The sequence below is a fragment of the Cyprinodon tularosa genome, unplaced genomic scaffold, assembly GCF_016077235.1.
Source record: "Cyprinodon tularosa strain WSP-4 unplaced genomic scaffold, ASM1607723v1 ctg318, whole genome shotgun sequence".
In the NCBI taxonomy this organism is placed as follows: Eukaryota; Metazoa; Chordata; class Actinopteri; order Cyprinodontiformes; family Cyprinodontidae; genus Cyprinodon; species Cyprinodon tularosa.
Genome location: NW_024039028.1, coordinates 1,754,289 through 1,771,269, shown reverse-complemented (window position 1 = coordinate 1,771,269; position 16,981 = coordinate 1,754,289). Strand labels below are relative to the sequence as shown.

Below are 16,981 nucleotides of genomic sequence, written 5' to 3'. Positions count from 1 at the left end.
TCCTGCTGCGCCTCCTGCTGCGCCTCCTGCTGCGCCTCCTGCTTCACCGCAGTCAGGTGGAGACGGCAGATCTTGGCTTGCCTACAGACGCAGAAGAACGTGAGAAACCGTAGCAGGAAGAGCCGCGGCGGCCATCGCTGCTCGGTCCTCCTCCTTCAGCATTTCCACTTCCGGACCGCACAGCGCCAACCGGGTCGGGCAGCTCCGACCCGCACCATGCTTCTGAATGAAGACGCCATTTGCACATTGATGTCACATTTAGCTCAAACCCTCCTGGTCTCTGCTTTCAGCTCCGAACTGCAAGAAATGTTCATCTAAATGAGTCCATCTTTCTGTTCTTCATTTGAGGAGGAAAGTCAGACAGAACAAGATCATTTAGAATAAGAAAAGAATATTATCTAATTATCTTTTTTTAACCCTTTATAGGGTGTGTTACAGTTTTTGATCACTTGCAGACCCCAGTGCTCCCTCACTGAGGTCTAGAAATGTGTTTCTAGACCTCAGTGTTTTCATGAATTTCTTCTAGAAGCACTTTTGTTATTTTTCTTAATATATGTTGGTAAGTTAGCATTTCTTGTTATTACATTGACATTAATTGTAATCATCAAAATATCCATATTTTTAATGTTTCAAAGGTATTAAGGATTTCATTAACACTTGACTTGAAATGTGGATTTTTCAAAGTATTTCACTGAGGCCCTATAAGAGTTAAAATACTCATTCCATTGGCAGATCATCTTATTTACCTGCTCATATCAAAGCTAAATGCAGCTACTTTAATAAATGCTTTTTTTCTGATGGTGTTTGCAGTGATGTCACCAGGTGTGTTCTGGGCTTCAGCCCGTCGGTATAAATCCATGAATGTATCCCTGTTGTTCCTGTTAACGTCGTCCCGTTCTGTCCATCAATAAAGTTTCCTTCAGAGGCCTAACGCTGCGCTCCATGAGGTCCCAACCCCTCCTCACATAAAGGTCACCCCAGAATCTGCTGAGTCACCTTTCTGGTGAAATGTTGGTCCAGCCGTTTGTTTAATGGGAGGTTATTCTTTGCATAAGTGCCTAAAAAAGGCATATATAAATAGAAGAGCTGTATACTCTAATGATCAGTGTGCATGAAAGGGTTAATAAAAGTTAGGCCTCTTGGTGGAGGATTCTCCGGCACGTGATGCAGCTTCCTCCTGAATCTCATTAGTGTTTCCTGTGGAGCTGCAGCCTGTCCTTTATCCCTGCTAAGTCAATTCTATTCAGTTTATTTCTATAGCTCCAATTCACATCATGTCATCTCAGGTCACTTTCCAGTTCACCAGATCATCCAGTCAGATTGATTCAAAGTTTTCTATCTAAGGAAAACCAGCTGATTGCATCGACTCATTGACTCTTCAGCAATCCCTCACACTAAGCATGCTTGTAGCGACAGTGGAGAGGAAAAACTCCCTTTGAACAGGAAGAAACCTCCAGCAGAACCAGGCTCAGTGTGAGCGGCCATCTGCTGAGGCCCACTGGGGTTCAAGGAGACAGAAGCAGACATAGAAAAAGAAGCATAGATACAAAAGGCAACTGTCAACCAGCTCCACAGGCGGCCCCGTCCAGGAAACACACAGCCAGGCAGACGAGCTCCGAGCCAGCTCCCATGTCAGAGGATGAAGAGAGCACATCCAGTTAGTCACAGTCAGAGAAACAGGACTACACTGGAAAACAGGCCAAGCTCCAACAACAATTTTTATATTTTTCCAATTTAAAAAGAAAATCCAGCAGTGAAATAAATGATCTTAATGTTTTCCCTCATTTTTCAGCAGGAAACAGCAAAACAAACCATGAATGTATTAAATATATGAATAGATTTTTATACCATTAAAATATACCATCAATATATTATTTTATACCATTTAGACGTCAATAAATCTGGATGATTCTCATGAGCGGCGTGATGCTGCCACACCAACAATACAGGTTTTATTATTAGACTTACAGATGAATGAACAATAAGCTCTCAAGCTTCTTTAATTCAAAATGTCATTTTGAATTAAAGAAGCTTCCTGGATGGAAGAGAAACGTCTTAAAACGTCGCGAACAAAGTCCAGTGGATTGTTTTTTAAACTTTTACGGAATAAGCTCTCAGGGCATAAAAATAATCTGTTCTTTAATAAAGTTTTAGTGAAACCTAATAGTTATATATTTTCACAGTTCTAAACCTATTTTCTATTCCTGTGTTCATAGATACAGCTTTGCTTTATGGTTTCCTTTGTAGAAATTTTACAGTAAAAATGACATAAAAAATCTAAATGGTCTCCTTTAGTCAGTGGCGGTTCTAGACCAAATGTTCCAGGGGGCCAGGGGGGGGGGCCCAGCAGGGGGGCAGCGTGTTTTCATGGGGGCCCAGAAAAGTAAGTAAGTTAAAAAGACCGTCTTCCATTAAATCTGAATTGGAACTCAAGAAAAACTGATAAATTCAAATGAAAACTGGGATCCTATGTCAGTACCACTGAAGTCTTATTATCATCTTATTGTTTGGAAATAAATAGTAAAACAGAATTTGTAAAGAAAAAACCTGAAATTAATCCAAAGGACCAATCAGTAACCATGTCTGTTCCAGAGCAGACCATCACTAGAACTTCTTTGAGTATGGGCGCGCAGGTGGCGCAGCCATTAACGCGCACGACCTTGCTTATCCTGCCCCAGCAGCCTGTCGCAGATATTTTTGATTTCTCCCGATATATTGAACCGTGGTCTGCGCTATGTTATTCCACGCCACAACGCTAGAGGGCCAATCAGGAACTAGCTGTGGGTCTAAATGCGGCGGTGAGGAAGTGGGAGCAAGTTTGTGCGACAACGGAGGGACATGAGGGCCAAAAAGAGCGGAGATCCAGGTGGAAAAGGGTCCCAGCGTTCTCACCTCGCTCTGCTAGCTGCTCCATCTTCACCAGTCGTTTTCCACAATGGCGGTCAGACAAACACAAAAAGCCGGTAAGGAACCAAACAGGAAATACGCACAGAGTAGAGCGGATGAAGATTTGACCAATCAGAGGCCTCTTCTCTGCGGTCACCTATAATTTTGGAGAGGTGCAGCAGAATCTGCTGGAGGGGGCGGGGCATATCTGCGTACACTGCGACAAACAGGCAGACGACCTGGTGTCCAAGTATAAATCAGCCTTTACTGCATCAGATCCGACCTGTGGTCTCTCCCCCATGTCTCATACCCTTTCTTGTCAGTCTACTGTCAGAAAAAAAATTAAAAAATAATATATATATATATATATATATATATATATATATATATATATATATATATATATATATATATATTATTATTATTTTTTTTTTTAGTGTTATGTCTTGAGTATAGGAGCCATCTACTACACTGGCCCCCGTTGGTCCCTGTCTGGAACCGCCCATGCCTTTAGTGCATCTTTACAGCAGCATTAAAGCTTGAATATATATTTATTTTGGGGGGGGATAAAGCAGATGTTTTAAACGTGAGCAGCAGCTGTTTGGAGGAGGAGGAGGAGGAGGAGGTCTGCAGATGATGCAGCTCCGCGCGCCGCAGTGAGCGCGCATCTCTGCTGACGTCGCGTCTCTTTAACGGAGGGCTTCTCAGGACGGGAGGGGGGGAGGACCGGGTTCATCGGGTTCATTCCCGGATCGCAGCTTCTTCCAGCCTCCCGGACCGGCTGATGGAGAGCGGAGCGGAGCTCTGCATGTTGGGAATGGAGGGATCGCTTCTTCCTGCTCAGGCTGCCGGGATCTAGATGATGATGATGATGATGATGGCCGATGGCTGCTGCAGGGGGGGGGAGAGAAGCAGGGCGAAGATCGCCGCCGACTCTCTGCCCAGAGCGCCGTATGCGCAGCAGTTCGCCCCGGCTGCAGCCCCGCAGCAGGGCGGAGACATCCAGGAACTGGCCTCCAAGCGCGTGGACATCCAGAAGAAGCGCTTCTACCTGGACGTGAAGCAGAGCGTGCGCGGCCGCTTCCTGAAGATCGCCGAGGTGTGGATCGGGAGGGGGCGCCACGATAACATCCGGAAGAGCAAGCTGACCCTGTCCATGGCCATGGCCCCGGCGCTGCGCTACTGCCTGGGGGACTTCATCGACTACTACGCCCGCATCGGGCTGCGGGGCAGCCAGGCCGCTCAGCCCGCAGAGGACGGCCAGGGCCGCGTGCATGACGCGCGCAGAAACGCGCGGGAGCAGCACGCGTCACCCAGCGGGTCGGTGGGCTCCGATGACCACGCCCACCGGGTCCTGAAGAGCGAGCTGATCGAGAGGGACAACAGGAAGTACTTCCTGGACCTGAAGGAGAACCAGAGGGGGCGCTTCCTCCGCATCCGGCAGACCGTCAGCAGGGGCCAGGGCTCCATGGGCTACTACGGCCAGGGCATCGAGCAGACCATCGTGCTGCCCGCCCAGGGCCTCATCGAGTTCAGGGACGCCCTGTCCCAGCTCATCGAGGACTACGGGGACGAGGAGGTGGACGAGCACGGCCGCCCCGGACCCCGGAGCCGCGCCGAGAGTCCCGAGCTGCCCGAGGCCGCGTCCTTCAGGGTGGACAACAAGCGCTTCTACTTCGACGTGGGCTCCAACCGCTACGGCGTGTTCCTGAAGATCAGCGAGGTCCGCCAGCCCTACAGGAACACCATCACCGTCCCCCTAAAGGCCTGGGCTCGCTTCGGAGAGAACTTCATCAAGTACGAGGAGGAGATGCGGAGGATCTTCTCATGCCACAAGGAGAAGAGGACAGAAGGTCGACAGGACAGCGTGGAGCAGGAGGACTGACCTCTGACCTCAGAGACACGGCCGACCTCCCCTTGTAACAAGTTGGCCGATTTGCCAAGGGCTGGTACTCCAACATCTACCCTGCCACGAAGTGATCCATCCTTAGCCTTACAGCAGCAGCTCTTCCAGCTCCACTGGTGCTGCTGCTCTTTCCCGGGACTCTCCGGACCTGATCCGGACCTGATCCGGACCATCCAGACCATCCGGTCCCAACCAGGCCTGATCTGAGCCTGATCCAGATCTGATCCAGACCTGATCCAGACCTGAACCAGACTTGATCCAGACCTGATCCGGTTCTGATCCAGACCTGTTCCAGGCCTGATCCAGGCCTGATCCAGACCTGATCCGGTTCTGATCCAGACCTGTTCCAGGCCTGATCCAGACCTGATCCGGTTCTGATCCAGACCTGATCCGGTGCTGATCCAGACCTGATCCGGTTCTGATCCAGACCTGATCCAGGCCTGATCCAGACCTGATCCGGTGCTGATCCAGACCTGATCCAGACCTGATCCGGTTCTGATCCGGTTCTGATCCAGACCTGATCCGGTTCTGATCCGGTTCTGATCCAGACCTGATCCGGTTCTGATCCGGTTCTGATCCAGACCTGATCCAGGCCTGATCCAGACCTGATCCGGTTCTGATCCGGTTCTGATCCAGGCCTGATCCGGCCCGGGGCTCTGTGTGGACATTTTAACCCACCTTTGCCTTTTCAATGTAACAATGCACTGAACAGGGGTGTGGATCAGAACCAAGAGACAGAGCTGAGGCGTTGCCGGTAACGGGGGGCGGGGCGTGTTACCGCCATGTTACCGCCATGTTACCGCCGTGTTACCGCCATGTTACCGCAGTGTTATTGGCCCCTCAGAAGAGAACTGTAAACTGCAACCAATCAGTTAGGTCTTTATAAAGTGAGAAGATGTGAATCTGTGAGAGTCGGATCCCGGGGGGGGGGTGGGGGGTATGGGGGGGTCAAAGGTAGCTCTAGAAGTGCAATAAATAGCAGCCAATGCTTGCAGCTCCTCTCACCAGGGAGAAACCATCCTGCAGGTTTTGACCCAGTGGACCAGCTACTATAGGTCTGCTAGCAGAATATTTGGACATAGGTGGGCCGATGGACACCTCCAGTGAGGGGGGGGGGACGCCGGGTTCTACTTGTTCTGGTTCCATTTTGCTCCAGGGTCCACAGACTGTCTAGAATCAAGTTCTGCTTGCTCTACAAGCTGCTTAAGACAGCGACCGGGTCTAAGGCAGCGACCCGGTCTAAGGCAGCGACCGAGTCTAACGCAGAGACCGGGTGTAACGCAGCGACCGGGTCTAACGCAGCGACCGAGTCTAACGCAGAGACCGGGTGTAACGCAGCAACCGAGTCTGAGGCAGCTACCGGGTCTAAGGCAGCGACCGGGTCTAAGGCAGCGACCGGGTCTAACGCAGCGACCGAGTCTGAGGCAGCAGCCGGGTCTAAGGCAGGACCGGGTCTGAGGCAGCTACCGGGTCTAACGCAGCGACCGAGTCTAACGCAGAGACCTGGTCTAACGCAGCGACCGAGTCTGAGGCAGCAGCCGGGTCTGAGGCAGGACCGGGTCTAATGCAGCGACCGGGTCTGAGGCAGGGACCGGGTCTAATGCAGCGACCGGGTCTGAGGCAGGGACCGGGTCTAAGGCAGGGACCGGGTCTAATGCAGCGACCGGGTCTGAGGCAGGGACCGGGTCTAATGCAGCGACCGGGTCTGAGGCAGGGACCGGGTCTAATGCAGCGACCGGGTCTGAGGCAGGGACCGGGTCTAAGGCAGGGACCGGGTCTAAGGCAGGGACCGGGTCTAATGCAGCGACCGGGTCTAACGCAGCGACCGAGTCTAACGCAGAGACCGGGTGTAACGCAGCGACCGGGTCTAAGGCAGCGACCGGGTCTAAGGCAGCGACCGGGTCTAACGCAGCGACCGAGTCTGAGGCAGCAGCCGGGTCTAAGGCAGGACCGGGTCTGAGGCAGCTACCGGGTCTAACGCAGCGACCGGGTCTAACGCAGCGACCGAGTCTAACGCAGAGACCGGGTGTAACGCAGCGACCGGGTCTAAGGCAGCGACCGGGTCTAAGGCAGCGACCGGGTCTAACGCAGCGACCGAGTCTGAGGCAGCAGCCGGGTCTAAGGCAGGACCGGGTCTGAGGCAGCTACCGGGTCTAACGCAGCGACCGGGTCTAACGCAGCGACCGAGTCTAACGCAGAGACCGGGTGTAACGCAGCGACCGGGTCTAACGCAGCGACCGGGTCTAACGCAGCGACCGAGTCTAACGCAGAGACCGGGTGTAACGCAGCAACCGAGTCTGAGGCAGCTACCGGGTCTAAGGCAGCGACCGGGTCTAAGGCAGCGACCGGGTCTAACGCAGCGACCGAGTCTGAGGCAGCAGCCGGGTCTAAGGCAGGACCGGGTCTGAGGCAGCTACCGGGTCTAACGCAGCGACCGAGTCTAACGCAGAGACCTGGTCTAACGCAGCGACCGAGTCTGAGGCAGCAGCCGGGTCTGAGGCAGGACCGGGTCTAATGCAGCGACCGGGTCTGAGGCAGGGACCGGGTCTAATGCAGCGACCGGGTCTGAGGCAGGGACCGGGTCTAAGGCAGGGACCGGGTCTAATGCAGCGACCGGGTCTGAGGCAGGGACCGGGTCTAATGCAGCGACCGGGTCTGAGGCAGGGACCGGGTCTAATGCAGCGACCGGGTCTGAGGCAGGGACCGGGTCTAATGCAGCGACCGTTCTAGCTTTTTCCTAGTAGCGCTCTGCCTGCACCCAGCAGTGGTTTGAGCGGCACTAAGCTCCTTCAGCAGGAGTCAAAACGAATCTGGAACTGACGCTTTAGTTCTCCAGATCCTGGTTTATAGAAGTTATCCGGTCAGACTCTGTGGATCCCTGGTTTTAGGATTTAAAACAAGCCTTTTGTATTGAGGCCTAAAACTGTCAAACACATCTGGCTGGATGTGGATCATTCTGTAAAGGAGATCAACTTTAAAGGTATAAATGGAGGAGAGGAGATGAAGGGGCGGCGGTTTGAACAATCGGAGCCAGAGGTTTGTTCTGCTCCAGGCGAAGATAGAAAAGGTTTCATTTTCAGGATGTATGAAGCAGTCTGTGTTTCCATGCTAACTGCCAGGCTGCAGAGGATCACAGCCAGATGACTGATTAGGATCCAGGATCCCTCAGAGTTATCGGTAATATCTGTTTGGTTTTCTCCGGTCGGCTGTGCCAGAGGGCTGGACCTGGACCGTTGGATGCTTTGTTCATCAGGAAGCTCAGAGGGGAGCAGACCGTCATGGCGGAGATGCAGAAAGATGGTCACTGCATTAAAGGAAAAGTCGCTCATATTCAGAATTCAAACTTCTGAAAGTTCTTTAAATCTGAAATGATTCCATCCTGTTCAATAAATGATCAGTGTTTTTAATTCAGAGTAATTTCCATGTGAATGTGCTTTACTGGAGGCATCCATGTCTGTCAAAGAACACTACTGCCACCTACTGGTTAGTGACATTGTCACGGTGCGGTATCGGCTGTTGATCAAGTCCCAGTGCTGTATCTGGTGTTTGTCACAACGCGCTATTGTCCAAGTCATCTTGAAAACATTCTTCTTCCAAATGTTGGCTACATATTACGGGTTTTTTCTCTGGCCAGAAGTTCGATGGCAAATCCTCCCTCTTCAAGTTGGCGATCCAACGACCAACCCGTCCGTGGAGGATCAGGAATCAGAAAGGTGGAATAACTCTTTTTTCCACTTTTACCCGATGTATTCCAGCATCCAGCTGCCATGCACGTGGGCATTGTCAGTTTCACTATAGCTCTGGTGAATTTCAATGGTGAAGTCCTCTGGAAATCTTCAATAATTGTTGTTGATTGCAGATGTGTCTAGTAGTTCCCATTGATTTAGCTTGGAAAGCGGGGAGAATGGCGCTAGGCTTACCGCACCGTGACGTCACTGCTGGAAGATGGCAGGAGGGAGGGGCTACTAGATCTGGGCATAAATGGCCGCTCCCAGACTCAAGGATCACGAAGAAAAAATTTGTTTTTATTTTTTTCCTGATTAACGCTAAATTCATCGCGACTGTATTAGATTTAGGTATAAATAATGATCCATTGATCATTCCTTGCTGAGCGGACTTTTCCTTTAACAAATAAAAAAGAAGGTTCCGGTGAATCAAAGATAAATTAATGATTGAAAGCTGAACACGTTGAGCCTATCTGCTGTAACCCTCTAGCTAAACTCAGTGGCCAATTTATTAGGTACAGCCCACCGTCTGACTGCTGAAGGCAGAACTGCTCCAATGTATTTCCAGCTGTTTGGGTCTGGGAGACTGAGGACCGGATCCGGTTATCCTGGATGGACGATGGACCGCTTGCAGTGGCCACTGAGATCCACATTTGGTCTGCTGGTGGATACAGGAGGTTTCTCTAGAGATTTTTCTGACTTTGGGGATTCCCAGTGGATTTCCCCTCTGGCTTTAAAACACCCAGCTGGGCGTGTAAATACCAGCCCGACGATGGAAGACCAGAGTCACCCTCACCCGTCTGAGGTCAGAGGAGTCAGAAGAGACTCAGATGGACCAGGTTCCATCCCAGAGTTCAGCTGTTCTGGTCTCGGATGAAACATCCGAACGAACCCGGTTTAAATCCCTGCATGGGCGCCACTGTTAGCAGGTCGGCTCAGCCGTCGCCCGCCGTGCAGAAGGCCTGCGGCTGTGTTTCTGTGGCGTTTAATCAAACCAAGAAACATTTGATGTTTGCTGTGTTTGTAGGAGAGTTTGCTGAAGATTGTCAGTCTACGTGTTTTATTTTTATATGTAGAGAGAGTAGAAATATATGATGCTGTGTATAATCCCAAGCACAATTTATTTTAGAAATCAGAAACAAATTTCCCCAAATTAAATGCTTGTCAAAACAAATGATATAAGGAAAATTCAGTGTTTGCTGCAGTCTGGTTATCTCCAGAGCTGGGAAGAGCAGGTGTTACCATCTGCAGCTTTCACTGCGCCGCGCATCATTAGACGCCAAACAGGAAGAGGAGGGCGGCGGTAGTGATGGATGGTCATGGTTTGGTGAAACCAACAGGAAGCACTTTAAAGAAAATCTGCACTTTTGTTGCAATGATTTCCTGCAGAAGGATCTTTCAGGTTTCTGCTTCAAAGTGACAATCGCTGCTCACAGCTGCACCGAAACAATCCCATGATGCTTTGCTTCCTCATGCTAGATGCTCCCCTCAGGTCGGGACCCGGATCGGCAGCCAGGCTGCAGCCGGATCTTTCCTGGGTTTTCTGCTGTTTTCTTTGGTCCCGTCAGAAGTTCTACAGAAGATCAGAACCATCCTGGTCCAGCAGATCCTGAGCTGCTCTGGTTCTGGTCTGATTCACCTTGGAGCCGTTTTAAAGACTTCTGACCCAAATATCAGCTGATTTATCAATAAACTAATCACATTTCAGTAATAGATTGATCTAGTTATGATTTTTTTAATGAATCTAAGAAGATATACTTTTCATAAATTAAAATATTAAATATAATATAGAAAAACAACATGTTGCACTTTTTAAATAAATTGCAAACAGATAAACCTTAATATGTAGTAAGTTATTGTTTCAGCCTGTTTTAGATTCTGTGAACCATAATAATAAATATATTCGGCTACCAAATGATTATCTTTTAATTAAAGAACCAATTAATCAGGATGATCGGTCATTTCAGTCCTATCCGTCTCTGAAGGGGTCACGCTTTAAGCAGACCAGGAATAAAAAAATAATTCTGGATTTCTTCTTAGTAAAAGGTCAGTAAGGGGGAGCAGCGTGCTGGGGCTCTAAGAAGGTTGAAAGTACCTCGTTTGTTCGATCCCCACAGCCGGCACTCTGGGTCCCTGAGCAAGACCTTTAACCCCACACTGCTCCCGGGCGCCGCACAATGGCAGCCCACTGCTCCCTGAGGGGAGGGGTTAAATACAGAGAGGGAATTTCTCCAATGTGAGTCCAAAAAGTTAAAGTTAAAAACAATCCACTGAATTTTGTTTCCAGGTTTCTCTTCCATCCTGGAAGATTTTTCAATCCAAAATGTCAGAAATAGCGTTTAGTTCCAGGTTTTATCCAGCAGCCCAACAAAGCCTGGTTTTAGTTTAGAAAACATGCAGATAGAAACTGGAAATCCAGCCCTTAATAATGGGAGTCCTTGAAGTCGTTATTGGCCTGAGATACCAGATACTGGTCCATTCCTCTGAAAGGGGGTCATTAAGGCTCATAGTTGGTCTGGCTGAACAGGTGAGGTCTTCTGTTCTCCTGTAAAGGGGTTGGAGCTGCGATGATAGCGGGAAGGAATCAACTCTATTGCTGCTTTGGAGGTTTTTGAAAGCCAAAATCTGAAACCCCCCCCCCCTGTTCCAGACCTGGCTTCCTTCATGCCCCTCTCAAACCACCTGTCCTCTTTAAATGTGAACGTTCTGGTCCTTAAGGTGGATATGTGGACAGCAGAATCTTCTCTATAGTGAGATCGATAAAGTTCAGTTTCTTTCTTCTTTAATCAATCAGTCCAGCAGGTGAAGCTGCTAAGATTCTCCTGTTTGGTCCGTCTGCAGGAATCAGCAACGAATAAAGAAAACCAGAAATGTGGTCAGACAGGAACCAGATGATCCACAGATCCGCTGTTCCTAGTTCGACGCCTTAAAGCTCTTTAAATTCACCTCTACAAACTTCTATTCATTTTATTTCTACTTTTAGTGGATTAAAACCTTTTAAAAATAGCCAAAGGTGAAAGGAAGGCGGCGTTGTGGCGGATGCGCGTGGCGGTCGGTCGCCACATGTGGAATGAAGAAGAGTTGTTTTCCAGGTCAGGTTTTTGCACCTGGGCGTGTTTTAGTGATCGGTGGTTGAGGTGGAGTGACGTGAACGTCGGCGTATTGAAGAGGACGTGGGGCTCGTTCCCTTATGTTTTACCTTTTAGTTGTTAACTGGAAAATATAGAGAAATCAATGTTTGGATTTCTTTAGAAAAAGATGAAAACGGAACATTTGATCAATGTGAAACACTGCTGTGCTCTGTGGTCCTGTAAACTAAGAATGAAGAAGATGTTGTACTCTAGCACTTTCTTTCATGTGTATTCAGTTCAACCTTACATGTAAAGTACTGTATTACTTGCCTTGTGACATTTTAATCTATGATGATTTTAGAGTGTATGCATGCTAGTGGTTGGGTGCCATTGTAAAAGGATGACAATGAAAAATGGTGCTATGTAAGATTGGTGCTTCTATGGACCCCGGCCAAATGCATGCACAGACCATCTATTAAAGGATGGGAAAAGAGAAAGTCTCTGGCTGTTCCGCCTCCAAAGATGATCCAGCTCTGCTTCTGTCTGAGAACGACCAGCCCTGGGCTCCAGATGTCAAACAGTCCAGTTCTCACCATCTCAACATGTTCCTCCTTCTGCTCCAACAGCAGGTTGTTTTTACTTCACCTACGCAGAGAAGGTTGTGTTGGACAGGTTCTTTCTGCTTTTTCTGAAGCTCTTTCCTGAAGCCATGGAAGGCAGGCTCTTCAGATCTCCCATCTAAGCTTTGGGACATTAGAAACCCAGAGAGATAGATGACTAACATCTAGATCTGCTAATACCTGCCATATTAAAGCTCCCAGCAGAGCCGGACCCAGGATGAGCTCCAGACCTGAGTCAGGCCTCGATCCAGATCAATAAGATCCACAGAAAAACTGACGACATGTTTTGGATCCTTCAGACGCTCCACAACATTTTCTGTGTAGCACAATTAGCTCTAAAAATATCACTGCGATGTTTAGAAAGTCCAACATGGAAAACTTTACGTTGAGTTTTGCTGTAACTCGTCTGGGAGATGGAAATGTGAATGTTTGTTAGCTGTGCTGATTTTCTGTTTCTCGGTAATTAAACATTATCCAGGATTATCTCTGCTGGTGTCGCACTGCTGGCCGCATCCGTTACAGCCGATTCTGGCTTTTGGTCTGAGCTCTCCCGGCCGTCGAATGTGTTCTTCAGAGTTTGAAGAATGCTGTTTGGGATTTACAGAGGCGGGGGGTGCAAACACACTGCAAAAGCATTAATGCTACAAATACTAAAAGTAACTGCAGACACCAAAGTGAGACTATCGTGCAAAACATGTGCAAAGAAAAATGAGGTGAAGCAGAAATGCTGCAGTTCTAGATAAAAGAACATTCAAACGCACTGCAGAAAGAAAACCTCCTGCAAAAACATAAATGATGCTAACACACACAACACTGTGATATAAGCAACAATTGCAGGTTAAGAAAAGCTGCACCTGAACCTCTGCCATCTTCTGCTCTTTTAGCGCTAAGTTCAAGTATTTCTGTAAAAGAAAAGGTGTTTTTCTCCCTTACACTAGCTAGCAGATGCTATATTCTTTTACTGAGGTTTTATGACCCACCAGAAAAACTAAAAATGTCACTAACAAACATTAAACGTGAACAGTTAAAGACTGGAACATCAGGGTATATAAACGTACATGCAAACATTATATAGGCGACATGCAGATGGCAACAGGTAAGCGCCGCTTGCAGCATCAGCCCAGTGTAGGAAGGATTGCGCAATCACGTGAGAGGCTTGTTTCAGCTTTGTATCTGAACAGGAAATACGCCATTTCAGAGATTTCGTCTATAAAAATGTTTGCAATTCGTCATACATGAAGACCAGAGGACAAATATTAATTTTCATTTTATGCAATCTTTTTTTTTTCTTGTCATGATGACAGGTGATTTCTCCCTGACCCCCTGCAAAATACCATAGAGTCTCATAGATGTAATTTGCTGTCAGGGACTCCCTGATGACATCTATGGGAATTTATTAGGACAACTACAGCAAACTAGTTAAATCTAGTCTGTTAAACATGTCATTTAAAAGCAAACATGAGGCCAAATGATCAAAACTCATAAAAATAACTTTAATAAAATGGAATGAAAATATCCAGTTAAAGTGGGGCGTCTAGATCAAGATGCATTTTCTGTGTTTATCTTGGAGCGCAAAAAAAAAAACTATATAAACTGAACAGGAAATAAGATGATCTGTCACTGGAATGAGAGTTTTTAACCTAAAATAAGATTATTACATATTATGCACTTAAAATAAGATAATACAGTCGTTTTTTTTCATATTTTAACTGTTAATCTTAGTTAATCTAAAAATTGTCACATATACCCGCTCAAATCAGGACACCAGTGTAGCATTGCTACCTATGGACTGAGGGAGATCCTTAAATATCTGCATCAGATTTTGCAATTTCTTTTTGTTTTACACACCAGTGTAAAACAAAAATAAATTTAGTTTGGAAACAGCTTACTGGACAATTTCATCTTTTAAAGGTGCAGCCTTGAAAAATAGTAAAAATGACTTATAGATTTACAGTTCTAACAATTAACTAAGGTTTCTATCATTACATTTGCTTTTATTTGTTCACGTTTCCCAGTGGGTTTTCCTTTTATTCCACTCTGGATTCTCATGAGAGTAGTCTTTTTGTTCACTTCATAAAAAAAAACTGTTTAGAAAAGTCTGGTATTCATTCTTTTCCTGCTTTGTGTGTCAACTCTCACGGTTGCTAAGCAACGGAGCATACAAGTAGCGAAAGCCATGGAGTATGGAAGCAAATCGTTACCATATTTCACATAAAAAAGCCTTTTTTAGAAATGCTTTTTCATTTTAAGAATGTGGCTGGATTACTTGACTCATAAATGAAATTAGTAATCAATTGAGCTTTGGCTCACTTCGAAGGTCCAGCCCAGGTAGACCGCCTCCTTGGAGAAGGGAGGCGGTCTACTGTTCAAAACAGGCACGTGCAGAGGGGGGGGCTAAGGGGGCTTGAGCACCTGCCCCTTTTGCTCCATGATCCCATTGTGCCCTTTTGGTCCCTTTTTTTTTTTTTTTTTTATTTAAAAAAAGAATCTAGAAATCAGTAACATTTTTAGCATTTACCCTTAATTTAAGTAGGTAAATGTGATGATTTGCCAATGGAATGAGTATTTTTACTCTTAAAATAAGATATTTAGATAATATGCACTTTAAATAAGACAATGCAATGTGTTTTCCTATTGTAAACTGTCTTGTTCCATTGGCAAAATGTCTCTTTTACCTCCTCAATTCGAGAACAAACGCAGGTTTGGATTTATTCCAGTGTGGCGGCTCCATGTGACGTAGAAGGTGCCCTTTGTCCAACCTGACCACCTGCCCCCAATAATCTCTTTGCACGCCACTGGCCCAGTGGCCCTCAGTCTCACACTCATTGCTATGGGATTATTACAGCCTTCTGAAAACAATCTATGAATGGAAAACTTTACATAATGTAACAACCGAGGTTCTTCATTTTAAAACCCAAAATAATTAACGATAGATGACGTGTGTCGCACAGAATACAGTGAAGAAATGATGTCACTGTAAATTACGCTAGTGGGTGTTTTCCTTGATTTCTGTGAGGTGGTCTGTGCTTAAATGACACCTAAATGATTGTGGGATACGTCGTTAGCACCACTGAGGGACATCACATGCTCCTTAACCCAAAGGAGCCTTGATAGGAGGCATATTCTTCTCCTACCTCCTTGCTTCCTGCTAGCAATGTACCATCTGTACCATCAGCTCATCTGTGCAGCCAGGTATACATCTGGGTCGCCCTCAGTCTTGTTTCCCCTCCAGTGCCTGCCTCCAGCTGTCAGTGGGTCAGCAGTCCATCACAGGGAAACTCAGAGGAGTCAATATGTATCCAGTCAGTCTGTAGACTGTTGGAGAAAAGCCCAGAACTTCACGGTCAGTGATGAGAATGGAAGTAAAGACTTGATATATTGGATTTATTAGTTTAAACGTCATTCTGATTGTATTTATTTGTCTCCCATCAACACATCGACTGCAGAAGAAACTTTATTGTCCCTCAGCGGGAAAGTCACCTTAAATATAGGGTGCGTTCAAATTCTTGGGCTGCGTCCTCTGAAGGCCAGATTCGAAGGACGATTACGTCATAGTTCGGTGCAGAGGTCTGTTCGGACTCCAAGACTCCTCGTTATGCGACCTTAAAATGCGTCCTTCTTTTTGCCCGATTTGAAGGACGGGTCTGATGTATCCTCTGTAGCCTTGGATATCCCAGGATTCATTGCGAGACCAAGCAGTAGTTCCATCTGGTTATAGAGTCAGATATGTGGCGGTAATGTTTGATTTATCTAAAGGTTTTTATCTGTTACTGTGTAAATGGGTTTGGCTGGAATTGAAGGACAGATTCTAATAGATCTGCAGGGGGGGGGGGACTATAAATCTGATAGGAGTTTGCAGATATTCTTTATACATACATTATTTAGATTTACTTATATCTTTCTACCCCTTTTATAGAATAGAAAATCTGGGGAAATTCTGCTGTTTACTGCAGCAGAAAGATTATTGAAAAAAATGGTCACACAAATGAGGACCTTAGAAAAATGTATAAGAATAACATAAAAGGGAAGCCCTAGGGGTTCCACAGAGGTACTGCATGGGGGTCAAGAAAGTTTTGGTTGATCAGACTTTTTTTATATTCTCCTCGGCAATTTTTCCACTAACTGAAATGTCCTTAAATCCACTTTAACATGAATCAACAGACTGTAGTAAACAGATAAATGGAGGCAGAAGATGTCTTTCAGTCATCAATGCTCACATTGATGACTCTTTCAAACTGGGCACCGTTTCATTCACAACACCTGTCCCATCAACCAGGAATCAGAAATACTTTAATAATCCCAGGGAGGGATTACTTTAGTTACATTACTTCATCTGTAATAGAGTGACTATAGAACCAGTTTGATAGAACGCTATTTAATACGATATAATTAGGGGGTCCCTGCTTTATCTCTCCATCAGTTTGGGGTCCTTGGCCTGGAAAACATTGAACACCCCTGATCTAGACTTTTAGACTTTAGACAGATTTTATTTGTCATTTTGTTAACACCAGTGTAAAACAAGAAGAAATTTAGTTTGGAAACAGCTCACTGGACAATTTCATCTTTTAAAGGTGCAGCCTTGAAAAATAGTAAAAATGACTTATAGATTTACAGTTCTTACAATTAACTAAGGTTTCTATCATTACATTTGCTTTTATTTGTTCATGTTTCCCAGTGGGTTTTCCTTTTATTCCACTCTGGATTCTCATGAGAGTAGTCTTTTTGTTCACTTCATAAAAAAAAACTGTTTAGAAAAGTCTGGTATTCATTCTT

At 46.5% G+C, this 16,981-nt stretch overlaps 1 protein-coding gene across 1 annotated transcript; it reads left to right on the top strand.

Moving 5' to 3' along the window:
- The first annotated feature begins 3,531 nt into the window (after nt 1-3,531).
- purg (purine-rich element binding protein G) lies at nt 3,532-5,213 on the top strand. Its single transcript, XM_038292824.1, has one exon. It carries the CDS (start codon nt 3,746-3,748, stop codon nt 4,769-4,771), a length of 1,026 nt encoding a protein of 341 aa, XP_038148752.1. The 5' UTR covers nt 3,532-3,745; the 3' UTR covers nt 4,772-5,213.
- Nucleotides 5,214-16,981: the final 11,768 nt, after the last annotated feature.